The 25,589-nt window shown below is 38.7% G+C and overlaps 1 protein-coding gene across 10 annotated transcripts in view; it reads left to right on the top strand.

The window, feature by feature from the left end:
- Nucleotides 1–25,589, top strand: part of Zir (dedicator of cytokinesis) — a 661,124-nt gene that overhangs the window by 404,895 nt on the left and 230,640 nt on the right. For 8 of the 10 annotated variants that reach the window (XR_012967574.1, XR_012967573.1, XR_012967575.1 and 5 more), the window contains one exon: nucleotides 20,619–20,831. The exons of the other annotated variants lie outside the window; for them this stretch is intronic. Coding sequence is in view for 2 of the 8 variants with exons in the window: in XM_076207846.1 (XP_076063961.1) it covers nucleotides 20,619–20,831 (213 nt within the window). In the remaining 6 variants the exon portion in view is untranslated. The remainder of the gene's footprint in view (nucleotides 1–20,618; nucleotides 20,832–25,589) is intronic. 10 annotated transcript variants of the gene reach the window in all.

The following is a 25,589-nucleotide window of genomic DNA, read 5'->3' as shown; positions in this document are numbered from 1 at the left end:
CAAACTCCATTATGCTACACTTGTTAATATTGAAGTCCACTTCCCATTTCTGACTCCAGTTCCATACCTTATTCAGGTCTTCCTCCAGTGCTTCACAATCTTTTTCAGTTTTTACTTTCCTTAACAGTTTGGCATTGTCTGCAAAGAAGCTCACATAACATTTCACATCGTCATCCATGTCATTCATATAAATAGCAAACATTATTGGGGCCAATACAGATCTTTGCGGTACTCCACTGATCACCTCTTTCCAACCTGAATATTTTTCTCTAAGCACTACTCTCATCTTTCTGTCAATCAGGAAGTCCTCCACCCATTTTAGTAGGTTCCCTTGTATCCCTCCTGTATGTTCCAGGTTTTTTTAATGATTTTTTGTGTGGTACTTTGTCAAAAACTTTTTGTAAGTCCAGGAAGGCACAATCAGCCCATCCATTCCTTTCTTGCACTATGTCTATTAATCTTGAGTAGAAACATTAAGTTTGTGGCACATGATCTTCCTTGTCTGAACCCAATTTGTCTTGGATTTATTATATTATTATCTTCCAGGTGTTTTACCCATCTATTCTTGATGATTTTCTCACAAATTTTGGCTATAGTGCTTGTTAGTGAGACTGGCCTGTAGTTAGTTGGTTCTTCCTTGTTTCCTCCTATATGTTTTGGTACAATGTCAGCATTTTTCCAGTCTTTTGGTATTTTTCCTTCTTTAAGTGAGTAACTTATTATGTTATGTATTTTGTCCGTTAGTTCTTCTTTGCATTCTTTTAGAATCCAATTTGCAATTCCATCCAGGCCATGTGATTTCCTGATGTCAAGGTTTGATAGATGTTCCATTATTTCTTTTTGTGTTATTATTATCTCACTCAAGGGGGGAGATCGCCTTTCATTTTCTTTGTCCCAATATTGTGCTTTCTCTCTTGTGAAAACAGATTTGAAGTGATTATTCATGACTTTGGCCATTTCTAATTCTTCTGTGTATTCTATATTCCCTTGGTGTAGTTTCACCATTTCCTGTTTGTTTTTAAGTTTACCATTCACATATTGATAGAATGGCTTGGGTTGCTCTTTGCATTTATCTATAATATCCTTTTCATGGTTCCTATTTTTCTCTCTTCTCACTTTAACATACTCATTTCTATAGTTTATATATACTTGCCTTTTTTTTTTTTTTTTTTTTTTTTTTTTTTTTCTTTTCTTTTCTCCATCTTTTCCAAGCTCTGTCCCTTCTATCTTTTGCCTCATTGCATCTTTTGTTGAACCAGCATTTAATGTACACTCTAGCTTCTGTCGTGGTACTTGCCTATTCACCCCTTCATTGTAATTATCCATCAAGATATACCATTTCTCTTCCACTTTTGTCTCTTCCATGTAAAAATTTTCCCAGTTTGCATTCTGGAAGAACTTCTTTAGTTTTGCAAAGTCCATTTTGCTGTACATCAATCTTCCTTTCCTATGTTTTTTATTTCTCTCCATGTATATTTCTTCCTTAAGCTCAGTCTTGATGAGTATATAGTCATTCTTTCCAATTGGTGTCTTGTATTGGATCTTATCCACAATTTCAAGTTCTGTTGTAAATATTAAATCTAGTTTCAATGGCTCCTCGTTATTTCTGTATCTGGTGATTTCACTGACCCACTGAGTCATTGTATATTCCATGGTCATGTCCAGTAGTACATTACCCCACAAGTCTTCTCCCCTCACTGTTATGTTCTTCCAACAAATTTCTTTGCAATTAAAGCCCCCCATAATTACCAGATTACCCCTGCCCATTAGTATCTCATTTAATGATTGCCTTGCATCTTCTAGCATTTTCATATGCTCATTCTCTTTCCAAGCATTCATATTTGGGGGCACATAAGTCACCACAAACTTTCTACTTTTCATGTTCTTGTCTTCGACTTTAATCATGATCAGTTCTACATATTACATATTACATATTAGGATGGTTTGGACACATGGAAAGAATGAGTGAAGAAAGACTAGTAAAAGAGGTATGGAAGGCAGATGTGGAGGGAGTGAACATGAGGGGACGTCCTAGGATGAGGTGGATGGATGGGGTGAAGGGGGCTTTGGGGAAGAGGGGAATGTCTGTTGAGGAAGGAAGGGAGAGGACGGAAGACAGAGGTGAGTGGAGAATGGTTGTATATGGATGATGTTGTGACTGCATGAGGAGGAATGGGCAGGGGGGTGGGGTAGTATGTGTGAGTAAATTTTGACGCAGCCCGAAGGGATTTCTCCCTGTCCTCTCCTTATATGCAAAGGGGGACGGAGAGGGGGGGTCGCCGATTAAATGAAGCGGCCTTGCTGTGGATGTACTGTGTCTTGCGACACTGCTTCTGACCCAGGGCGGTGGGCAAGGTGCAGGGATGACCCGTCATCCAGGAGGTGCTCAGATGAGAGGAAGGGTGGGAGGGGTGTGGAGTGTATTTAGGGATGAAATGGGTGGGAGTGTTTTTATGCCTTTCCCTTTTTGGGTACCTCCCTTGGAAGGGGGAAAAAGCCTTGGTATATGTATGTATGTATGTAGTTCTACATTACCTTTGCCCTCCACAATTTTTGTCACATTCAAGTTTTTCTTGACCAAGAACATGATTCCTCCTCCCTGTTTCTTGTCTCTGTTTTTAATCCAGTAATTGTATAGTCCATGTCCAACATCGATGGATGGTATTTCACCCCTTAGTTTAGTCTCCACAATTCCCATTATGTTTGGTTTTTCTTCTAGCAGGTAATCATTAAGTTAATTCAGTCCTGAAATTAATCCATCAATGTTGGTATAGGCCACTTTAAATTTTTTTCTTTATCCATTTTTTTCTTTCTCTCATTTCTTCCCAGATAACTGTCTCTCATGATACTTTTCATTTCCCAGTGGAACTATAACTGACAGAAAACAGAATGCATTCCCTCAGAAGTCCACTGTGATGTTAGTGTGGTACTGAAACTAAAAACACCCAATTGTCAGATAAATGGTCATTCTGTTTCACTGGAAAAACCCTGAAATACCCCCACATTTGATGCATGCATAACTTTCATGTCAATAAAGACCTTAAAGTAAAGGCAAACAATAAACTAAGCATACTTAGAATTGCAAGAAACCCAATATTTGGAAAGCAGAAACATTTATCACTCTATGTTAACAACTTATAAGAACTACACTTAACAATGCACCCACAGCACAGAGTCAACAGTTAAGAAAATAATAAAACAAAGGCATCTCCCAAAAAATATTACTACAGTTACTGGCTGTACATTAACAACACTAGCAGAACATCTATACTTAGAAACCAAAGCCCTTCCCATAGAGCAGCACAAGAGAAAAATAGCCATACAGTACTATGCAAGATCTTTCAGATGCTCCCATCCATTACACAATATTACAAATAAAAAGCCCACTGAATATAGCATAAGTGAAGCCCCTGGCTAGTCTATTGAATAGATTCAACATTGTTCATGAGACCAGATACTAGAAGTGAAGGTATATAAGTTGCTTTGAACAATGGGATGGTGAGTGAATCTTCTTTGGACCCATTCTCCATCCATTGTTTCAGTGCCACTATAGGAAGATGGAACTCCTTGGCTTTTTGTACATGTATGTAAATTGTTCAAGAATTAATGTATATAAATATAAGAATCAATTGGGATAATGTACATTGCATTAAGTAGTGGTTGTGTTGTTGGTTAAGGGGCAGGGATATTTCAGAGAATTCTTTTCATGGTAAATATGGAGGTTTTATGAAGAAGCACTGATGGTGGTAGGAAAAGTAATATTGCATGAATGGGATGTTATGATTTGTACATTGTTTCATAACCAATCTTAATTGTGTGGTCACTAACAACTTAATAGGCTGCATGAGGCAGCATGACACTTTTGGAAACCATAGAAAAGGCATGATTCATTGCTTTGATGTAGAAATGCATTATGGTTGCATGCAGTTGTAAATATTCTTTAACCATTGGAGCTTGTTATTTCTTGTGCTTTTGAAGGTGATTGAAAATGTTCATATTTTTATGTTGCAATTTTTTTTTTTTTTTTTTTTTTTTTTTTTTTTTTTTTTTTAAGATTCTGTAAACTAGAGTATATATTAAGTTGAACATGTTTGCTAATGTTGCTTCAGTTCTTGTAAAAGAAAAATTAGTGATTGCAATGGCTTGAGTGTTCAAGAAGTGAGAATATTATATATATATATATATATATATATATATATATTTATATATATATATATATTACTAAATAAACATTAGGTGCTATTACAGTTGATAGATATTTTTTTCTAATACAAATTTCTGTTGGTGTGAACAGTTCATTTTTTGATATTGTATAACATTTATTTTTACATAAAGATAGTTGCATTTAATTTGTAATGATTTTCATGTAAGGTCCATTTTTGGTAAAAAGCATTGATTAACCCTCTCACTCTTACTACATCCTATATACCAAGTTGTATTTTACAGGTAGAGAGCTATGCTCGTAGTGACCCGCTTTTGTATCTTTCCACATCCAGTTCTTAAAGTCATGTATAGTTTTAGCACTCACTGTTTCCTCATTCATTTTGTTCCAGATATCTATCACTCAGTGTGGGAAGCTATTCTTTTTCAGATTTCTTCTGTAACTGTCCTTCTTAAGTTTCTTCTCACGCCCTCTTGATTGAGCTCCGACTTAGCACTTTGTTAATTGAATCAAGAAAAATGCCTTGTTTTTTGGGATGTAGGGTTGTGTTCTTGAGTGACCTGTAAGGTATCAAATCCAGTATTTGGAAAGTATAATTTTACCATGAAATGGAGGAAAGTAAAGAAGAAAAAAGAATAAATGAACCAACAAAGAGAGGACTAGATACAAGTAGAGTGGAGTCACCACTGGGAGTGATCCCAAAGAGAATGTGTATAAGTGTCACTCCAAAGATGACTCAAAGGTATGAAAGCAATGTTTTTTCGGGCTTTCAGAGGGAAAGGGGAGCAATAGAAAAAGTTATGGATACAGAAAGAGAAACTAGGGTTAGCAGGGCACTAAGGAATTGAGACATCAACGACTTGATGGATGAATTAATTGATTTAAAAATAGACCATAGAGCTTTGCAAATAGAGATGTCAAACTTACATAGAACTAACTACGAAATAATCAGAGAGTTAAATGATCTAAAAAGTTAACTAAGTATGATTAAAAGAGAAAATGAAAGAAAGGAAAATGAGGATAGAAACAAAAATGAAGAACTAAAGAAAAAGGTCAAAGAACAATTACAAGCAGTGACTGAAAAGATGGGAGAATCGATCAAAGATACGGATCTCATTGAAATAAAAAATCAGCGGAAACAGGAACATGAAATTAAAAAAATCTCTTCCAAAGAAATAGTACAACAGCAGGTAGAAGAGAATGCAAAGGAAACAGTGATTAAAGTAATCAAAGAAAATGAAAATGGATGAGAGATACAATGGATAGAAAGAAATGCATTGTGGTTTACGGTATCAAAGAAAAATATAATATACACAAATACATACATACATACATATACCAATGGCTTTTTCCCCCTATATGGGGGGTAGCCAAAAAGAAAAAGGCATAGAAACTGCTCCCACCCATTCCATTAACTATATAATCCACTCCCCTCCACCCTCCTCCCTCCCTCTCATCTTGGCACCTCCTGGATGACAGGTCATCCCTGCATCCCATCCACCGCCCTGGGTCAGAAGCAGTGTCGCAAGACACAGCACATCCACACCAAGGCCGCTTCATAAATTCGGCGACCCCCCCTCTCCATCCCCTCATGCAGAAAAGGAGAAGACGGGTAGAAATCCCTTCGGACTGCGTCAATTTTTTTTTTTTTTTTTTTTTTTTTTTTTTTTTTTTTTTGTTTTTTGTTTTTTTTTTTTTTTTTTTTTTTTTTTCCTCATACATACTTCCTCACCCCTCATCCCCCACCCACTCCCCCTCATGCATCACAGCAACATCTATACACAACCCTTCTCCATTCACCCCTATCTTCTGTCCTCTCCCATCCTTCCTCAACAGACATTCCTCTCTTTTGTAATGCCCTTTTCACCCCATCCATCTCATCCTAGGATGCCCCCTCATATTCACTCTTCCACCTCTGCCTTCCACACTTCTTTTACCAATCTTTCTTCACTCATTCTTTCCATGTGTCTAAACCATCCTAATTAGGTATTAGGGTTGATGAAAGGGTATTACTAATACCCTTTCATCAACCCTATCTCCCAGCTCCCTTTCCACCTCTGTTCTCCTCCTCACCTCATTTCTCACTCTAGCCGAGTAACCCCTATCATACTTCTCAGACATTTCATCTCAAACACATTCAAACTCCTCTCTTCCTCTCTCATGCTCCATGTTTCTGCCCCCGTACAATGCTGTTGGCACAATCACTCCTTCATATAACCTCCTCTTAGCATCCATTCCCAGATATCTATTTCTCATTACACTTTTTAATCCACCAAGGCATTTACTCGCTTCTCTCAATCTACATTCTACCTCCACCCTACTCCTCCCTTTCCTGCCACATTTGCACCCAAGTATCTAAAACTATCTACTTCCTCCAGTCTTTCACCCTTAATGCTCACCTCCAACCTACTGTCACTCTTTCCCCTTGTACATCTCATCACCTTACTTTTACCCACATTTATCTTCAGCTTCCTTCTTTCACACACCTTCTCAAACTCTGTCACCAACTTCCTCAATCCCTCCTCTGATCCTGCCACAAGCGCAGTGTTGTCAGCAAATAACAAATGGCTCACCTCCCACTTTTCTCCATTTTCTTTAATCATCTCCAACCCCTGACCCACTACCCTTGCATTCACCTCTCGCACCACCCCATCCATGTAAAGATTGAACAGCCAGGGTGACATAACACACCCCTGATGAAGTCCCACCTTTACCTTAAACCATTCACTCTCTCCAATTCTAATCCTAACACAAGCTGTACTACTCTCATAAAAACTCTTGACTGCTCTTAACAGCTTTCCTCCTATCCCATATATCTGCATAACCTCCCACAGTGCCTTCCTGTCTACCCTGCCATAAAGCTTTCCCAGATCCATAAAAGCCCAAAAAACATCCTTACCTTTTCCTATAGCTTTCTCACATATCTGTCTTACCACAAAAATCTGATCTACACAACCCCTGCCTGTCCTAAACCCACACTGTTCCTCACCAATTACTCCCTCTGTTCCTCTCCTAATCCTCTCAATCAAGATCCTCCCATAAGCCTTCCCAACTACACTCAACAAGCTGATCCCTCTGAAACTACTACACTCACACTTGTCCCTTTCCCTTGTAAAGCGGAACTATACAGGCACTCCTCTAGTCCTCCGGCACTCTATCCTCTCCCAAACAAACATTCAATAACCTCACCAGCCAGTCCACCATCACTGTACCTCCTTTCTTCAGAAATTCTGCATGGCATCCATCCAGACCAGGTGCCATACCTGCTCTCATCATCTTAACAGCTGCTTTCACTTCATCCTTCCCTATTTCTCCTCCATTTTCCTCATTCATCACTCTCATTTTCTTAGCGCTTCCCACTGCAAGTACCTTTCCCTCCCTATCCTCCTTCACATTTAGCAGCTCCCTAAAATACTCTGCCCACCATCTTCTCACTGCCTTCACTTCCATTATCATCTCTCCATCTGCACCCTTTACCTTTTCTTCTCTACTTGATTCGCCTCTTCTTCCTCTCTTAATTTCCTTCCAAAACATCTTTTTATTGCTTTCAAAATTTTCTGTCATACTCTTACCCCATTTCACATCTGCTTTCCTCTTTGCTTCATTTATCTTGTGCTTAACTTCCCCTCTCTTTACTTTGTACCTCTCATACAATTCCCTCGTCCTAATTTGCAGCCAATCTATGAATGCCTGCCTCTTCTACACATTTCTTTGCTTCCTCATCCCACCACTCACTACCCTTCCTTCTTTTTCCTCCCACCTTCCTTGTTCCACACACCATCTTTGCACACCTTATGACTCCCTCCTTGAACCATCCCCATTCTTCCTCCACTCCTAGTTCTACTCTATCCTTTACTCCCTCCCACTCCTTTTTCAGTTTCTTCTTAAACTCACTCTCCTTTTTTTCCTCATTTAAGCAGTTCACTCTAAGTACCTCCCTACCTTCTGCCCTTTTCCTCTTTCTCCACCTATTCTCCACTCTCATTTTACTTTCCACCAGAAAATGATCTGATATTCCCCCACTCTCTCCCTTTAGAACATGTACATCCTTAACTTTTCCTACCATACTCCTGGTCACCACTATATAGTCCATTAACGCTCTATCTGCCACCCTTCCATCCACCACCCTCTCCTATGTGTACTTATGCTTGACTTTCTTCTTAAACACTGTATTTGCTATCATCAACTCTCTTTCAAGACACATCTCCACTATCATTTCTCCACTATGATTTTTACCTGGAAATCCATACTTCCCAATCACTCCGTCTATTGGTTAATTTCCTACCCTAGCATTAAGGTCTCCCAATACAACTACATTGACATTTCTCCCTAATCCCTCTATGCACTCATTTATATCTACCAAAAAGGCCTCCCTTTCCTGTATGCTCTTCTCACTACCAGGTCCATACACACTTACAGAAACCCACATCTCCTTTCCCAACTTCACCTTCATCCACATCAACCTTGATGAAACCTCCTTCCACTCCACTACCAGCTTACTTGTCTCTTCACTTACTAGTATAGCCACCCTTTCTCTCCCTCATCCCCTCTTCACTCCTGAGTACCTCCCAGCTACACTCCCAAACTCACAGTTGCCCTTCCCTTTCATTTTAGTTTCACTCAAAGCCAACACATCCATCTTCTCACAAACATACTGCCTATCTCTTCCCTTTTACTCTCATCTGTACCACATCCACGCACATTAAAAGACCCAAACCTTAGGGTACTGGTTGGAAAATTCCAGATCCTCTTATGCCTTTTCTTTTCTTTTTAGGAATGTCCCCTTTCGGGGTTACAGGTAGTAGGACTCCTATTCCCATCCCCGTCCCATTTTTTGTCGCCTTTTATGACTCAAGTGGAAAGACTTGGTGATAGCATTCTCTTCCCCCACCACAAGGTCGGTGAAAACAGAAAATGAGTACTCGGAGAAATGGTACAGGACAGCAACAAGTACTGTATCATCATTTCTCTATGAACAGAGTTTTCCTCTATCATAGACAAAATGATGTGTTGCTCTGGTCCGTAGGGGCGCCCCATATAGACCCTAAAGTATCAACTGCATGCAACTTTGCCACAATAACATGCAGCCAGTACCAAAGAGAAAAAGAAGAGAAAGAAATTGCAAAGGAAATACTGAAACCGGTTCAGGATGAGGGTCAAGAGCTGGAGAAGGAAATCAATGACATGCTTAGAATGGGTACATACTATAAAGAAAAAACTATAGGACAATGAAAATCAAACTAAGGACTCAAATAATAGCTGAAGAGATACTATCAAAAATGGCCAAACAAAACAGTGAAAATGACAAAAATGCATGGATAAAAAAGGAAATGAATGATGAAGAAATAAAGATAGGGTACTAAGAAATGAAGCTAAGGAAAAAAACAGAAGAACAGAGACCCACCTTTTTTTTTTTTTTTTTTTTTTTAAGAGAGAGAGAGAGAGTACTGGATCTGAGGCTAAGGAAATGGTACATCAGAAAAATGGAAACATAAACCAAAAAAGTGAAGAAAAGAAAAAATTAAAAGTGGCATACACAAACATGGACAGTATTTCTGGAATAAATTAATTAAATGACTATTTGTTAATAGAGAAACCAGACACAATGGGCATTGTGGAGGCAATATTGAAAGATCCTATATCATCAAGTATGGTGGGACAAGGTTTATACAACCATCGGTCGAAAAATAAAATGGATAAACGAGGGGGAAGAGTCATGTTATTGACTAAAAAGGACTTAAAGGTGACAAAGATAACAGAAGGTAAAGATAATGTGGAAATGATCACAATTAAAGTTGAAAATAGCATTATGAAAAACAGAAAAATTATAGTATTTTATGTGCCCCAAATAGCAAAGGCTGAGTGTGATAGCTATCATTCAAAATTACTGGAAGACACAAAGAATGAATTATCTAAGATACTGATAGATGGAGGAAACATAGTAATTATGGGTGACTTTAACACAAAGGAAATAAATTGGGAAGAATTGACAATGAAAGGTAGAGAGGAACTCTGGGGCAACATTCTACTGGATTGGACCATTGACTATACATTGACTCAATGGGTCAAGGATAACACTAGATATAGAAACAATGAAGAACCTTTGAGACTAGACTTGATATTCATCTCGGAGGCTGAAATTGTGGACTAAATTAATTACAAAACACCAATTGGGAAGAGTGACCACATACTAATAGAGTTCAAATTTAAGGAACAAAATGAAGTGAGAAGAAATGAGAATCATAGAGAGGGAAGATTAATGTACAACAAAACAGACTTTGTAAAACTTAGAAAAAATGAAGAAACAAAGATGGAAGAGAAATGGAACATATTTAAAGAAAAGTACAAGGAGGAAACAGCTAAATATGTACCTAAGAAGAAACAAAAAACAGTTTACATAAAGTGTTGGTATAACAAAAAGTGTAGTGATGCTAAAATTAGAAGAGACAAAGCCTGGAAAAGATGGAAAAAAGAAAAAAAAAATTACCAAATGGCAAACATACATCAAACTGAGAAATGAATATGTAGATATACATAGAGAGGAAAAAAAGAAACTACGAAAAATATATAATAGACGAATGCAAAGACCAAGCTAAACTATTTTACAGATATGTAAATGACTAAAAGACAAACATGAAATAGTGAAACTGTGCAAAGGAAATAAAGAATATATAGAAGATGTAGAAATGGCTGAAGATAATGACCAGGCATTTTTGGTCTGTATTTACAACTGAAAGCTCACAAATTTGGGATGAAGAACGAGAAAGATCCCCTGAAATTAAAGAAGTAACGGTGACATGGAAAGAAATAAGAGATCAAATAATGAACCTTGATGTCAAAAAGTCATATAGGCCTGATGGAATTGTGAACGGGATATTGACAGAATGTATAGATGAACTTACAGACAAAATACACAAGATAATTGACTTCTCACTCAAAGAAGGAAAAGGACCACAAGATTAGAAAAATGCAAATATTGTACCAATATACAAAGGAGACAAAGAAAATCCAACAAACTATAGATTGGTATCCCTTACAAGCACAATAGCAAAAATATGCAAAAAAGTTATTAGGAAAAAATGGATTAAACACTTGGAAGAGAACAATATACTAAACCCTAAACAATTTGGATTTAGAAGTGGCAAATCATGTACTACAAACATAATATGCTTTTACTCAAGATTAATAGAAATAATACAAGAAAGAGATGGATGAGCAGACTGTGCTTTCTTGGATTTACAAATGGCTTTAGACAAAGTACCACACAAAGAGCTACTAAGAAAAATTGAAATAATAGTTGGAATAAAGGAAAATTATTGGAATGGATGAAAGATTTCTTGAATGGAAGAAAAATGAGGGTGATACTTAGAAACAAGAACTTAAATTGGGAAGATATAATAAGTGGAGTCCCTCAAGGCTCTGTATTTGCTCTGATAATATTTGCCATTTATATAAATTACATGAAGGCATGGAATGATATATGAACTTCTCAGCAGATGATGCAAAACTATTAGAGTAAGTACAGAGGAAGACTGCAAATCTCCTCAAGAAGACATGGACAAAGTTTGGAAATAGAGTCAAAAGAGTGAAGTGAACTTGAACATTAACCTCTTCACTCTGGGGCACATCGCACGTCTGGCAGCATTAGCTGCCCGACGTGCGATGTTGCGTCATAATAATCACATTATAAAAAATAAAGTCAGTGCTCAATCGTTCGTTCTCTTGCACCCGTGAATTTTGATAACCATAGAAAATATGATGAAGCCAGTTTAGAGAGAATGGAGGTTATGTAGGTACGACTACAATAAATATAATCAAGACGCCGACGTCGGCATCATTGCGTACCCACTTGCTCCTCATGCTGCCTATGTAGGTGTCACCGTATGGAAGTGGTTAAGAAATGTAGTATAATGGAGTTTGGAAAAAACAAAAATAGAACCTTGGGTCAATATAAAATTGGTACAAAGGAAGTTAAAAAAGTAAACTCGGAAAGAGACCAAGGAGCAACTGTCTCAAATGACATGACACCAAACAAACATGTCAACAAATTAGTCAGAGAAACTTTTAACTAATTAAGATAAATGAAAGTGGCCTTTGATTACATGGATGAAGAAATGATAAAGAAAATACTAGTTACACTGAGAAGACCAAAATTGGAATACGCAGCATCACTAAAAAAAAAAAAAAAACATAAACTAGAAAGAATTCAAAGAACAATGACAAAGATGGCACCAACACTTTACAATTTGACATAAGAACAAAGATTGAACAAACTAAATTTATTAACTCTGGAACAAAGAAGAGGAAGAGGTGATTTGATAACCATCTATAGAATTATGAAAAGGATGGAAATTCTGGATAGGGATGACCTACAAAAATGGGACAGAAGAAATGCAAGAGGACACGAGAAGAAACTTAAGACAGTTACAGAAGAGATCTGAAAAAGAATAGCTTTCCACACAGAGTGATAGATATCTGGAAGAAACTGAAAGAGTAAACAGTGAGTACTAAAACTATACACAACTTTAAGAACAAGCTGGATGCAGAAAGATACAATATTAGGTCACTGTGAGCATAGCTCTCCTCCTGCAAAATACAACTAGGTAAATACAGCAAAAACACAATTCAATATCAATCACAACCATAACATTCTACAAATCAACATCAGTAACATGAAAAACCAAAAGTGCAGTTCTCCAGTAATTCATGCACAAATGCAACATACACATTTCCCTCACCAAAGAGAGAATTCACACCACAACACACACTTCAAGCATTCACAATTGACTATATACCAAGGGGTTTTTCCCCCTTATTAGGGACTTTACCCTACCATACTGTAGTCTGTCATGTGACGTCATTGATCATAGAGCACCAACTTCCCCAATCTTCTGCCAGCCTCCCCATCTATGCCATTGTCCACTTTCCTCTAACATAGTTTATGAGGCTGTTCATGAATTTTACCCTCTGCCTTGGTCTTGCTCTTTTCCCATCAACTCTTCAAAGCTAACAATCTCTAATTCTCCACCTCTTAGTATGTGTCTCAGGAATTTTAACCATCTCTTCTCTATATCTCTTATCAGGCTTCTTTCCACCCCTGTTGTCCTCAGTCCCTCATTCATAATTCTGGCAGTCCAGGGGATTCTGAGCATTTTTCTGTAAAACCATATTTCTGTGGCTTCAAACTTTTTCTTGCTGTTTTCTTTGATTCTTTATCTAATACCCATGTTCATATTCTTATTTGACAGCAGTTTCCCAACTTTCTTAATTGCCCCTTTTGCTGTAGGTATTCTTTACCTATTTCATCTTCACAGTCATAAGAACATAAGAATGAAGGAGACTGCAAGAGCCCATAAGGCCTACACAAGGCAGTTCCATATCCATTACCACCTGTCATCCCATCCATAAAGTTGTCTAACTTTTTCTTAAAACAATCAATAGTTTCAGTGCTCACTACATGGTTACTAAGTCTATTCCATTTGTTGACCACCCTATTGATAAACCAGTTCTTGCCTATTTCCTTCTTAAATCTAAATTTGTCCAAATTAAATCCATTACTGCGAGTTCTGCCCTGTTGTCTTAATATAATGATCTTGTTTACATCACCCTTGTTAAAGCATTTGATCCACTTCAACACCTCTGTTGGATCACCCCATACTCTGCATCTTTCGAGAGTGTAAATTAAGGTGTCGAAGCCTGTCCTCATAAGGCAAATTTTTTAGGCCATGTATCATTTAGGTCATTCTCCTTTACTGATTCAAATAAATTTATATCAATTTTATAGGATGCAGACCAAAACTGTAGCACATAGTCAAGGAGGGTTTTAACTAATGCCAGATAGTCAACCTTTTCCGTTATCACACTTTCCAAGTATTCAAATTACTTTTGCTGTAGCATTACATTCATTGTAATCCCTTGTTGTCCCTTGGTAATGCCCATTGATTCAGTTTTGTTAAAGTTGATTCTTGGAGCTTTCTGCTTGCATGATGCTGCTAGTGATTGTATCAGTTCCAGTAATTTTTCTTCAGTATCTGTAATCATCGCTGTTTCATCTGTGTATCTAATGTTGTTAATATTTCATCCCCCAATTTTGATACCTTCCAGGTCTTCTAATTCTTTCATAACATTTTATCCATATAATGAGTCAAAAGGCATGTACCCACTCCGACTCATTCTACTCCCATCCACCGCCCTCGTTTTCCTCTCATCTTAGTTTATCATGGATGAAAGGTCATCCATGTATCCCACCCAATGCCCTGGGTCAGAAGCAATGAAGCAAGATGCAGTACATACACAGCAATGCTACTTCACTTAATTGCCAACCCTCCCTCTCAGTCCCCTCATGCTGAAAATAGATAAGATGGGGAGAAATCACTTTGGGCTGCATCAAAATATTAATTCATAACCACTCTCTATTCCCCCATCCCTTGCCCCCTCCCTTCCTTGCATCACAGTATTATCTATACACAGCCATTCTACACTCACCCTTATCTCGTGCCTTCTCCTTTCCTTCCTCAACAGACAATCCCCTCTTGCTCAACGCCCCTATCACCCAATCCATTCATCTCATCCTCAGTAATCCCCTCAGGTTCACTCCATCCACATCTGCCTTCCACACTTTTTTTTTTTTTTTTTTTTTGCTAATCTCTCTTCACTCATCCTTCCCATGTGTGTGACCAAACCATCCCAATACTCTTTCATCAGCCCTGTCTGCCATCTCCTTTTCCACCCCTACTCTCGTCTTCACCTTGTTTTTCACTCTATCCAGCCCCATAACCCCTACCATACTTCTCAAACATTTCATCTCAGACACATTTAAACTTCTCTCTGCCTCTTTTAAATTTCAAGTCTCCACCCCATACAGTGTTATTGGCACAATCACCTTTCCATCCATCCCCTGGTGCCTATTTCTCATGATACTTTTTAGTTTAACTTAACTCCTCCCTTTCCTGGCACATGCTACCCCAAATACCCAAAGTACCCACTTCCTCCAACCTTTAAGATTACTTCCACTCTTTGCCATCCTCTCCCCTTGTACATCTCATCACCTTAATTTTACCCACATTGACCTTCAATGTTCTACCATATACATTCCCAAACTCTGTCACTAACTGCCTTAATCCCCCTCTAACCATGCCCCAAGTGCAATGACATCCACAAAAAACAACTGGCTTACCTCACACTTTTCTCCATTTTCTTTAACCGTCTCTAGTACCCTACCCATTACCCTTGCATTTACCTCCTGCACCACCCAATCCATGTATTAATTGAACACTCATGGCAGCATGACATCCCTGATGCAGTTCCACCTTTGCTTCAAACCACTCACTTTCTCCATTTCCAATTGTAACACAGGCTCTACTATTATAAAAGCTCTTGACTGCCCTTAATAGTTTTCCCCCATCCCATATATTTGTAATACCTTCCACAGTGCATTCCTGTCTACCCTGTCATAAGCCTTTTCCAAATCCATAAAGACTAAAAAAAAAAACATCCTTACCTTTTGCTAAAGCTTCCTTTTACCACAAAAATCTGATCCATGTATCCTCCACCTTTCCTAAACCGACACTGCTCCTCACCAATTATTCCCTCTGTTCATCTCTTAATCCTCTCAGTTACAACCCTCCCATAAGCCTTCCCAACCACACTCAACAAACTCATCCCTTTAAAATTACTATGCTCAAATTTCTACCATTTTCCCTTGTAAAGTGGAACTATACAGGCATTGTTCCAGACCTCTGGCACTCTGCTCTCCCTTAGACATATATTAAATAACCTCAACAGCCAGTCCAGTATTACTGTACCTTCCTTCTTCTGACACTCAACATGTCACCCAGGTGCCTTACCGGCCTTCATTGTTTTCAAAACTATTTGCAACTCAGGTTTTTTGTTTTTCCATTTTTCTCTCCCATCACCATCATTCTCTTAGTGCCTCCCTCTGCTACTACCAATCCCTCCCTATCCTCTACATTAAACAGCTCTCTATAATAATCTGTCCATCTTCCCCTTACTGCTTCCTCTTCTGTTAACCTCTTCAGTACGGGCCTTAAATCTTGCGGGCAGCAGCCGATGCCAGCCGTACGACGTGTCGTAATAATACTCGCATCATAAAATATAGTCACCGCTTATATCGATCGTTCTCTCTTTCACCCGTGAATTTTGATAACCATAGAAAATGTGATTACAGACAGTTTAGAGAGTATGTCATTACGGAGGGGCAACTACAATAAATATAATCAAGACGCCGATATGGCAGCCTCGCGTATCCACTTGCTCCTCATGACGCCTACATATGCGGCACCGTATGGAAGGGGTTAACTCTTGAATATGATGACGCTTATATATGCATCATGAGCCGCAAGTAGATACAAGGATGTTGGTGTTGCCTTCCTGATTATATTTATTTTGTAGTTGTGGCTGAGTGACCCCCATATTCTGTGAACAGGCTTGATCATGTTTTCTATGATGTCATATTTATTCAGGGTGAAAGAGAATGAGTATAACAGCAGTAACTTTATATTTTGTAATGCATGTATTGTGATGCATCATTGTACAACAGGCAACCTAACGTATTTACCTAATTGTAGTATACAGGAAAGGAGCAATGCTTGTTGGGTCCTGTCTCCTATTCTCTAATTTTCTAATATACCGTGACACCAATTCATGTAGGGCACCAACTTAATCTATATCTTTGATTTCCAATTATCATATTTAGATTTGAACTCCTGTATTGTTTGAGCTTGGGCTATATCACCTAAGCTATTCCACATATTTATACATCAATATTGAAAACTGTATTTCTTCACATCTTTTCAACATGCGGTCTTTTGTAATTTACTTTCATGACCTCTTAAAACCATTCCATCTTTAATCAGGAGATCTCTTCTATCAATGCAATCTAACCCCTTTAGTGACCTGAACACTAATCTTGTCACCTCTTTCCCTTTGATCTTTCAAGGTTGGCAGACCCAGTACCTTTAGTCTTTCCTCATGTGGTTTATCTGCCAGGCTGGTTTGGTTGCTGCCCTTTGTATTCTCTCAGTCTTGCTTATATCCATCACTGTGTGGGGACCATACTACTGACCCTTTTTCCAATCATGGATGTATCAGGGTTTTAATGAGTTTTTTCATTATCTCTTCATCCATATAATGGAATTCTACTTTAATCATCTGCAGTATCCATATGTCTCTCCTACAATCCTGTTGATATGTCTGTCAAATGACAGGTTCTCTTTTATCAACACTTTCAAGTCTTTCTCCTATTTTGCTTTTGCAATGTGTTTGCCTCCCAAGGAATAGTTTAAGGGTGGTCTTTTGCGGCTGTTGCCCATTTCCAGTACTTTGCATTTTTTGGTATTGAATTTCATTTCCCATTCTTGGCTCCATGCAAAAATAGTACAGTGGAACCTCACTTAATGAGCATAATTCGTTCCCGAATCTTACTCGTAATGTGAAACACTCATTAAACAATTTTTTTTTTCATAGGAGTCAATGTAAAATACAATACTGCATCCCATGCTTAAGAAAAAATACTCAAAAATAATTTCTAATAATATTTAAAATAGTTTTTTAGATTATAACACATAAAATAAAAATATTTTAATGTATAGTAAATGAACTTGGGAAAGAATAATTAGTAAAATGAAATAAAAATAAATATAGGTAATGTTGCAGTTTATGAAGAAATTAAGGTAGCTCCTGGCTCAAGAGAGACAGAGACAGGAGGGAGGATTATTGAGGTGAAGGAGGAGAATCCTCCACCAAGGGAGATTTCTCTTCACTCACTGCTATAATAGTCTCAGCTGACTCAAGCTTTAAATCTTTTAGAAACATTGGCACAACTGGCACTTTCTTTAGAATAATTTTCACTAGAAAGCTGTCAAGAGATATTTGTTTTTGTCTACACTTCAAAGTTTGGCAAAAATGTGACAGCATTATTAAATAAATTTGTAGTATGCATAGTCACTGCCTTATTGGGGTGAAACTTATCAATGTACAATGAAATAGATTCCCATGTTTTAAGCATCTCCCTTATTGCACTGGAAGGTTGCTGCTCTGCTGAGGCTGTTCCCTCATCCTCCCCTGACGAAATATACGCCACAACTTCTTGCTATAAAACAGAATGCAACTCCATAAACTTTTAAGTGGTCAGCACCTGTCAGTGTTCTTTCACAAGATCATCAATGTTGTTGTTATCCACCTCCAGCCCCATGGTCTTGGCCAAAGACACAATTTCGTCAACTACAGGCTCCACAGGTGCTGACTCAAACCCCTCAAAGTTGTGTTCAGCAACACCATCCAGCCAAAGCTTCTTCCAAGCCAAAATAAGGGTTCTCTTGGTGACCCCCTCCCATGCTTTGTTGATCATCTTGAGGCAGACAATGATGTGGAAGTGGTCTTTTCAAACTCTCTGAGAATGAGATTGGTCACCTCAGTCACCTCAAAACAATGCTCAAAGAGCACTTTAGTGTAGAGCTTCTTAAAGTTTGAGATGACCTGCTGATCCATGGGCTGGAGTAAAGGAGTGGTGTTGGGAGGCAGGAACTGGGTCTTGAATTGAAATTCATCAAGGAGATCATCTTCTAGACCTGGAGGATGGGCAGGAGCATTGTCCATAACAAGCAAGGCATGAAGTGGTAGATTCACAGAAGGACCAAATACCTCATTGATCCTATCAGTAAAAAGATCACGTGCCACCCAAGCCTTGCTGTTGGACCTCCACATCACACTAGCATGCTCTTCTGGACTTTACAATTCTTGAAGGCTTGTGTATTCTCTGAATGGTAAACAGGCAGTGGTGTCACTTTCAAATTGCCACTTGCATTAGCACAAAACAGCAGTGTGAAATGGTCTTTCATTGGTTTGTGGCAAAAAAGGAGAAAAACTTGGAAGTGTTGATAAAAGACCTGTTACCTAACAGACATATCAGCAGGATTGTGGGAGACATACAGACTACGGCAGAAGATTAAAGTGGCATTCTATTATATGGATGAAGAGATGATGAAAAAACTCATTGAAACCCTGATATGTCCAAGACATATGCATCAGTAGTATGACCCACACACAGAGTGAAGGATATAAGCAAAATCAGAGAGTACAAAGGGCAGAAACCAAAATGCCCAGTCTGGCAGATAAACCATACGAGGAAAGACTTAAATACTGGGTCTACTGACTTTTAAAGATTGAAGAGAAAGAGGTGACACAATTACAATATTCAGGTCACTAAAGGAGATAGATTACATTGATAGAAGAGATCACCTTATTAAAGATGGGAGTGCTTTAAGAGGTCATAGATGTAAATTAAGAAAGACCACATGTCAAAAGGATGCGAAGAAATACAGTTTCCCATATAGATGTATAAATATGTGGAATAGCTTAGGTGATATAGCCTAAACTCAAACTATACAGGAGTTCAAATGTAGATATAAGTGGAAATCAAAGATATAGATTAAGTTGGTGCCCTACATGAATTGGTGTCATGGTATATTAGAAAAATAGAGAATAGGAGACAGGACCCAACAAGCATTGCTCCTTTCCTGTATACTACAATTAGGTAAATACTTGTGGGGTCCTGTTTCCTACTCTCCGATCATCAAATCTAATTTCAAATTCATGTATGGCTCCAACTTGGATGATATCTCATCAGTTTCCCAATATCATATTTGGATTTAGATTTATGTATGTATAGGTTGGGCTATATCACCTTATCAGCCATTCTAAGTATACATAATTCTTATTGAAAACTACTTTTCACATTCTTTAGATTTTTCTTTTCTTCTTTTTCAAATTTATACTGTACTTATGACCCTGTACCATGACCATGACCATCCCTAAAGAAGAAATCTTCTGTCAGTGTAGTCTTCAGCCTTTAGTGACCAGGACATCGTAATCAAGTCTCTCTCGCTTTCTCATATATATATATATATATATATATATATATATATATATATATATATATGTATAGCTTATTTGCCTGGTAGGGAACCAGATCGGCTATTGCCCCACTATATTTTCTTGATCTTGCCTCTGTCTCTGTGGGGGACTATACCAGTCTGTCTGTCCTTTTCTCTCTCTCTCTCTCTCTCTCTCTCTCTCTCTCTCTCTCTCTCTCTTACTAAGAGGGGGTAAAAAAGTTCCTTAAACACTAGGTTGTATGTCCTGATATTGTTTAATTTTTGTAACAGTGTGAGAGGGTTAATTAGTAAATATTCTCATGTGTTACACTATTGTGTAGTGATTAAACTAATTTGGTTTGAGTATTTTTGTGAACTCATATAACCCATTTGATGTATTCTAGAAGGTTGAGTTTAAGGCTTTTATTCTGCTTGTGAAGTGAAATTGCTTTTCAATTTTGCACATGCATCTATGGATTGTAAAAATAGATACAGCACAGTGTTTCTTTGCCTTGGCTCATGAAAAATCTTGTAGTTTGGATGCACTTGTCTTCACCCCCCAGGGTGCAGGCTACCTTGCCTACAGCCAAGAGGGATATGTCCCATCACAAACCCCTCAGGCTCAGCATATTCCTGCCACACAACTCTCCACCAACTCCACGCATGGTGTCATCACACGATCTATGTCCGAGGAAGGAGGTGCCAATTTGTTGGGTTCAGGTGAGGGCCGCCCTCCCCTTCCTCCTGCAGCACAGGACCAGACAGTAACATTACAGGTACTGTAGGAGAACTAGCCACCAAACACACCACATGGTAACAAAGTTTAGGAATTGGCATGTTAGGCATAATTTCAGGAATTTGTTTTAAACAGGAGGAATATTTGTCATTTTGTACAGTCACCATCAAAAGTGGTGTCACCTCACCAGACTGGGCTCAGACAGATCATGTCCCTCTTGCCTTGAAAGGTGGCCATGGGGTGATCTTAATGTGTATTTACCTAGTTGCATTTTATGGGAAGAAAGCTATGCTTGTAAGGACCCATCTTTGTATCTTTCAGCATCAAGTTTGTTCTTAAATTCTTGTATAGTTTTTGCACTCACTGTTTCCTCATCCAATTTATTCCAGATATCCCCCAATCTGTGTGAAATTATTCTTTTTCAGATCTCTTCTATAACTATCCTTTTTAAGTTTCTTTTCAAGTCCTCTTGTTTTTCTTTTATTTCACTTAATCAAATCATCTCTATCAAGGACTTCCATCCCTTTCATAATTCTGTTGATGGTCATTAGATATCCTCTTTCTATTCTTTGCTCCAGGGTTGGTAGTTCCAATTTGGACAATCTTTGTATGTCAGTTTGGAGAGTGTTGGTGCCATCTTTGTTGTTGCTCTTTGAATTCTTTCCAACTTATATTCTTTTTAGTACTGGGTGTCCATAGTGTCACAGCATACTCCAGTGTTGGTCTTATCAATGTAAATAATATTTTCTTCACCATTTCTTCATCCAAGTAGTCAAAGGCCACTTTCATTGATCTTAGTAAATTGAAAATTTCTCCAACTATTTTATTGATATGTTTGTTTGGTGTCATGTCATTGCTGATAATTACTCGTAGGTCCCTTTCTGAGTTAACTTTTTTAACTTTCTTTGTACATACATATACCATGGCTTCTTCCCCCTTACAAGGGAGATAGCCAAAAAACAAAGGCATAAAAACCATTCCCACCCATTCCATCCCCAATACACTCCACTCCCCTCCACCCTCCACCCTCCCTCTTATCTTGACACCTCTTGGATGATGTGTCATCCCTGCATCTTGTCCACTAACCTGGGTCAGAAGTAGTGTTGCAAGACACAGCACATCCACAGCAAGGCCGCTTCATTAATTTGGCGACCCCCCCCCCTCTCTGTCCCCCCATGTAGAAAAGGAGAAGACAGGGAGAAATCCCTTCAGGAACTATACAGGTACTCCTTCAGTCGTCTGACACTCTACCCTCTCTCAAACATTAAATAACCTCACCAGCCAGTCCACCATCATTGTACCTCCTTTTTTCAGACATTCTGCATGACAGCCATCCAGACCAGGTGCCATACCTGCTCTCATCATCTTAACAACTGCCTTCATTTCATCCTTCCTTATTTTTCCTCCATTTTCCTCATTCATCATGGTCATTTTCTTAGCACTTTCCAATGCAACTACCTTTCCCTCCCCTATCCTCCTTCACATTTAGCAACTCCCTAAAATACTCTGCCCATCTTCCTCTTACTGCCTTCTTTTCCATTATCATCTCTCCATCTGTACCTTTTACCTTTTCTTCTCTACTTTATTCGCCTCCTCTTCCTCTTTTAATTTCTTTCCAAAACATCTATTTATTACTTTCCAAATTTTCTGTCATACTCTTACCCCATTTCACATCTGCTCTCCTCTTCACCTCCTTTATCTTGTGCTTTCCTTCTCTTCTCTTTTCTTTGTACCTCTCATACTACTTTTAGTCCTATTTTGTAACCAATCTGTGAAAGCTTGCTTCTTCACTTCTACAACCTTCTTTGTTTCCTCATCCCACCACTCACTACCCTTCCTTCTATTTCCTCCCATCCTTTTTTGTTCCACACCCCATCTTTGCTCACCTTGTGACTCCCTCCTTGAACCATCCCCATTCCTCCTCCACTCCTAGTTCAACTCTATCCTTCACTCCCTCCCATTCCTCTCTCAACTTCTTGTACTCCTTTCCTTCTTATTTAAGCAGTTCACTCTTTGCACCTCCCAACTTTTAGTCCATTTCCTATTTCTCCATTTATCCTCCACTCTCAACTTACCTTCCACCAAAGAATTATCTGATATTCCCCCACTCTCTCCCCTTAGAACATGTACATCCTTAAATCTTCCTATTATACTCCTATCTACCAATACATAGTCCATTAACACTCTATCTACCACCTTTCCATCCACCACCCTCTCCCATGTGTACTTATGCTTGACTTTCTTGCGAAATACTGTACAGTATTTGCAATCTTCAACTCTCTAGACACATCTCCACCATCAACTCTCCATTACGATTCTTTCCTGGAACTACACACTTCCCAACCACTCCATCTATTGGTTCATTTCCTACCCTAGCATTAAGGTCTCCCAATACTACTACATTGACATTCCTCCCTAATCCTTCTATGCACTCATTTAAATCTATCCAAAAAGCCTCCCTTTCTTCTACACTCTTCTCACTACCAGGCCCATATGCACTTACAAAAACCCACATCTCCTTTCCCAGTTTCACCTTCATCCACACTAACCTTGAAGAAACTTCCACTCCACTACACATTGACCTATCTCTTCACTTATTAGTATAGCCACCCCTTCTCTCCTTCCTCTCTTCACTCCTGAGAACCTCCCAACTACACTCCCAAACTCACATTCGCCCCTCCCTCTCAGCTTAGTTTCACTCAAAGCCAACACATCCATCTTTCTTCTCACAAACATATTGCCAATATCTTCCCTTTTACTCCCATCAGTACCACATCCATGCACATTAAAAGACCCAAAGCTTGGGGTACTGGTTGGAAAACTCCTAGACCCTCTTATGCATTTATTTTTTTAGGAATGTCCCCTGTAAGGCTACAGGGAAAAGGATGCCTAGTCCCAATCCCCGTCCCATTTTTCTCACCTCTTATGATCTAAGTGGCAATTTTTGGTGGTAGCATTCCATCCCCCACCACAAGCTAGGTGAAACAAGGAAATGAATATTCAGAGAAATGGTACAGGACAGCAACAAGGGGTTGGGGGACACCATAACGGAGGGACAGTAGCAGTATAATAAAAGTGTCATAATTTATCTGTGAGCCGAGTCCTCCTCTATCACAGACAAAATGATGTGTGGCTCTGGTCCAAAGGGGCACCCCAAATAAACCCTAAAGTATCAACTGCATGCTACTTTCCCACAACAACATGCAGCCAATACCCCAAATTTATATTGCCCCGATATTCTATTTTTACTCTTTCCAAATTCCATTATACTACATTTCTTGATGTTGAAGTTCACTTCACACTTTTGACTCCATTTCCAGACTTTATCCAGGTCTTTTTGTAGTGATTTACAATCGTCCTCTGTATTTGCTCTCTTTAGTAGTTTTGCATCATCTGCAAAGAAGTTCATATAACATTCCACACCTTCATCCATGTCATTTATATATGTGGCAAACATTATAATTATCAGAGCCAATAGAGAACCTTGTGGGACTCCACTTATCTTTTCTTCTCTGGTTGAGTTCTTGTCTGTAAGTACCAACCTCATTTTTCTCCCGTTCAAGAAGTCTTCCATCCATTCCAATAACTTTCTTTGTACTCCACCTACATACATATACCAAGGCTTTTTCTCCCTTACAAGGGAGGTAGCCAAAAAAGGAAAAGGCATAAAATCATTCCCACCCATTCCATCCCTGAATACATTCCAACCCCTCCACCCTCCCTCTTATCTTAGCACCTCCTGGATGATGGGTCATCCCTGCACCTTGTCCACTGCCCTGGGTCAGAAGCAGTGTCGCAAGACACAGCACATCCACAGCAAGGCCGCTTCAATTTTTCTTAGTAGCTTTTTGTTTAGTACTTTATCAAATCCTTTTTGTAGATCTAAGAATGCATAATCTGCTCATCCATCTCTTTCTTGTATTATTTATATTAGCCTTGAGTAAAAGCAAATCAAGTCTGTGTCACATGATCTTCCACTTCTAAATCCAAATTGTTTTGGATTTAGTACGTTATTCTCTTCCAAATGTTTAATCCATTTATTTTTGATAACTTTTTCACATATTTTTGCTCTTGTGCTTGTAAGGGAGACCGGTCTATAGTTGGATTTTCCTTGTCCCCCTCCATTGTATATTGGTACAATATTTGCATTTTTCCAATGTTATGGTACTTTTCCTTCTTCGAGTGAGAAATCAATAATCGTGTGTATTTTGTCTGTTAGTTCATCTATACATTCTTTTAATATCCAATTTGCAATTCCATCCAGCCCATGTGATTTTCTGATGTTAAGGCTTTTTATTTGGTCCCTTATTTCCTTCTGTGTCATAGTTGTTTCTTTCATTGAGGGAGGGATCTTTCTCACTGTCCTTGCTCCCAATTTTGTGTTCAGTCACTATCTGAGTTACGACGTACGCGAGTTACGACCACCCCTACTTACCACCACATCTAGCAGATGCCTATTATGAGTTTACTGTACATGTCTGGCAGCACAGCGTGTAATATAGTTGTGGCAACCGGCATTGTGTACGGCAGTTATGGCAGAGATGGAAAAGTTGCTATACACGTGGTTGGAAGATAATAGGCAAATAAATGTGAGAGTGACGTTGCAAGCAGTGCAAAGTAAGGCTACAAGTTAATTTCACATGTTGAAAGAACGTTCAGGTGAAGAATACGCTTCACATGAGTTCATAGTGAGTGCTGGGTGGTTTCGTTGCTTTTGAGAGTGTTACCAGGTTCACCACGTGTTGTCGAAAGGTGAGGCTGCTAGCAGTGATGCGCCTGCAGCTAAGGCATTTGTGGA

The sequence above is a fragment of the Oratosquilla oratoria genome, chromosome 24 (genome assembly GCF_046742065.1).
Source record: "Oratosquilla oratoria isolate Oo_2021 chromosome 24, ASM4674206v1, whole genome shotgun sequence".
Classification (NCBI taxonomy): Eukaryota; Metazoa; Arthropoda; class Malacostraca; order Stomatopoda; family Squillidae; genus Oratosquilla; species Oratosquilla oratoria.
The sequence above is the reverse complement of the archived record's forward strand: the minus strand, read 5'-3'. Positions and strand labels throughout refer to the sequence as shown.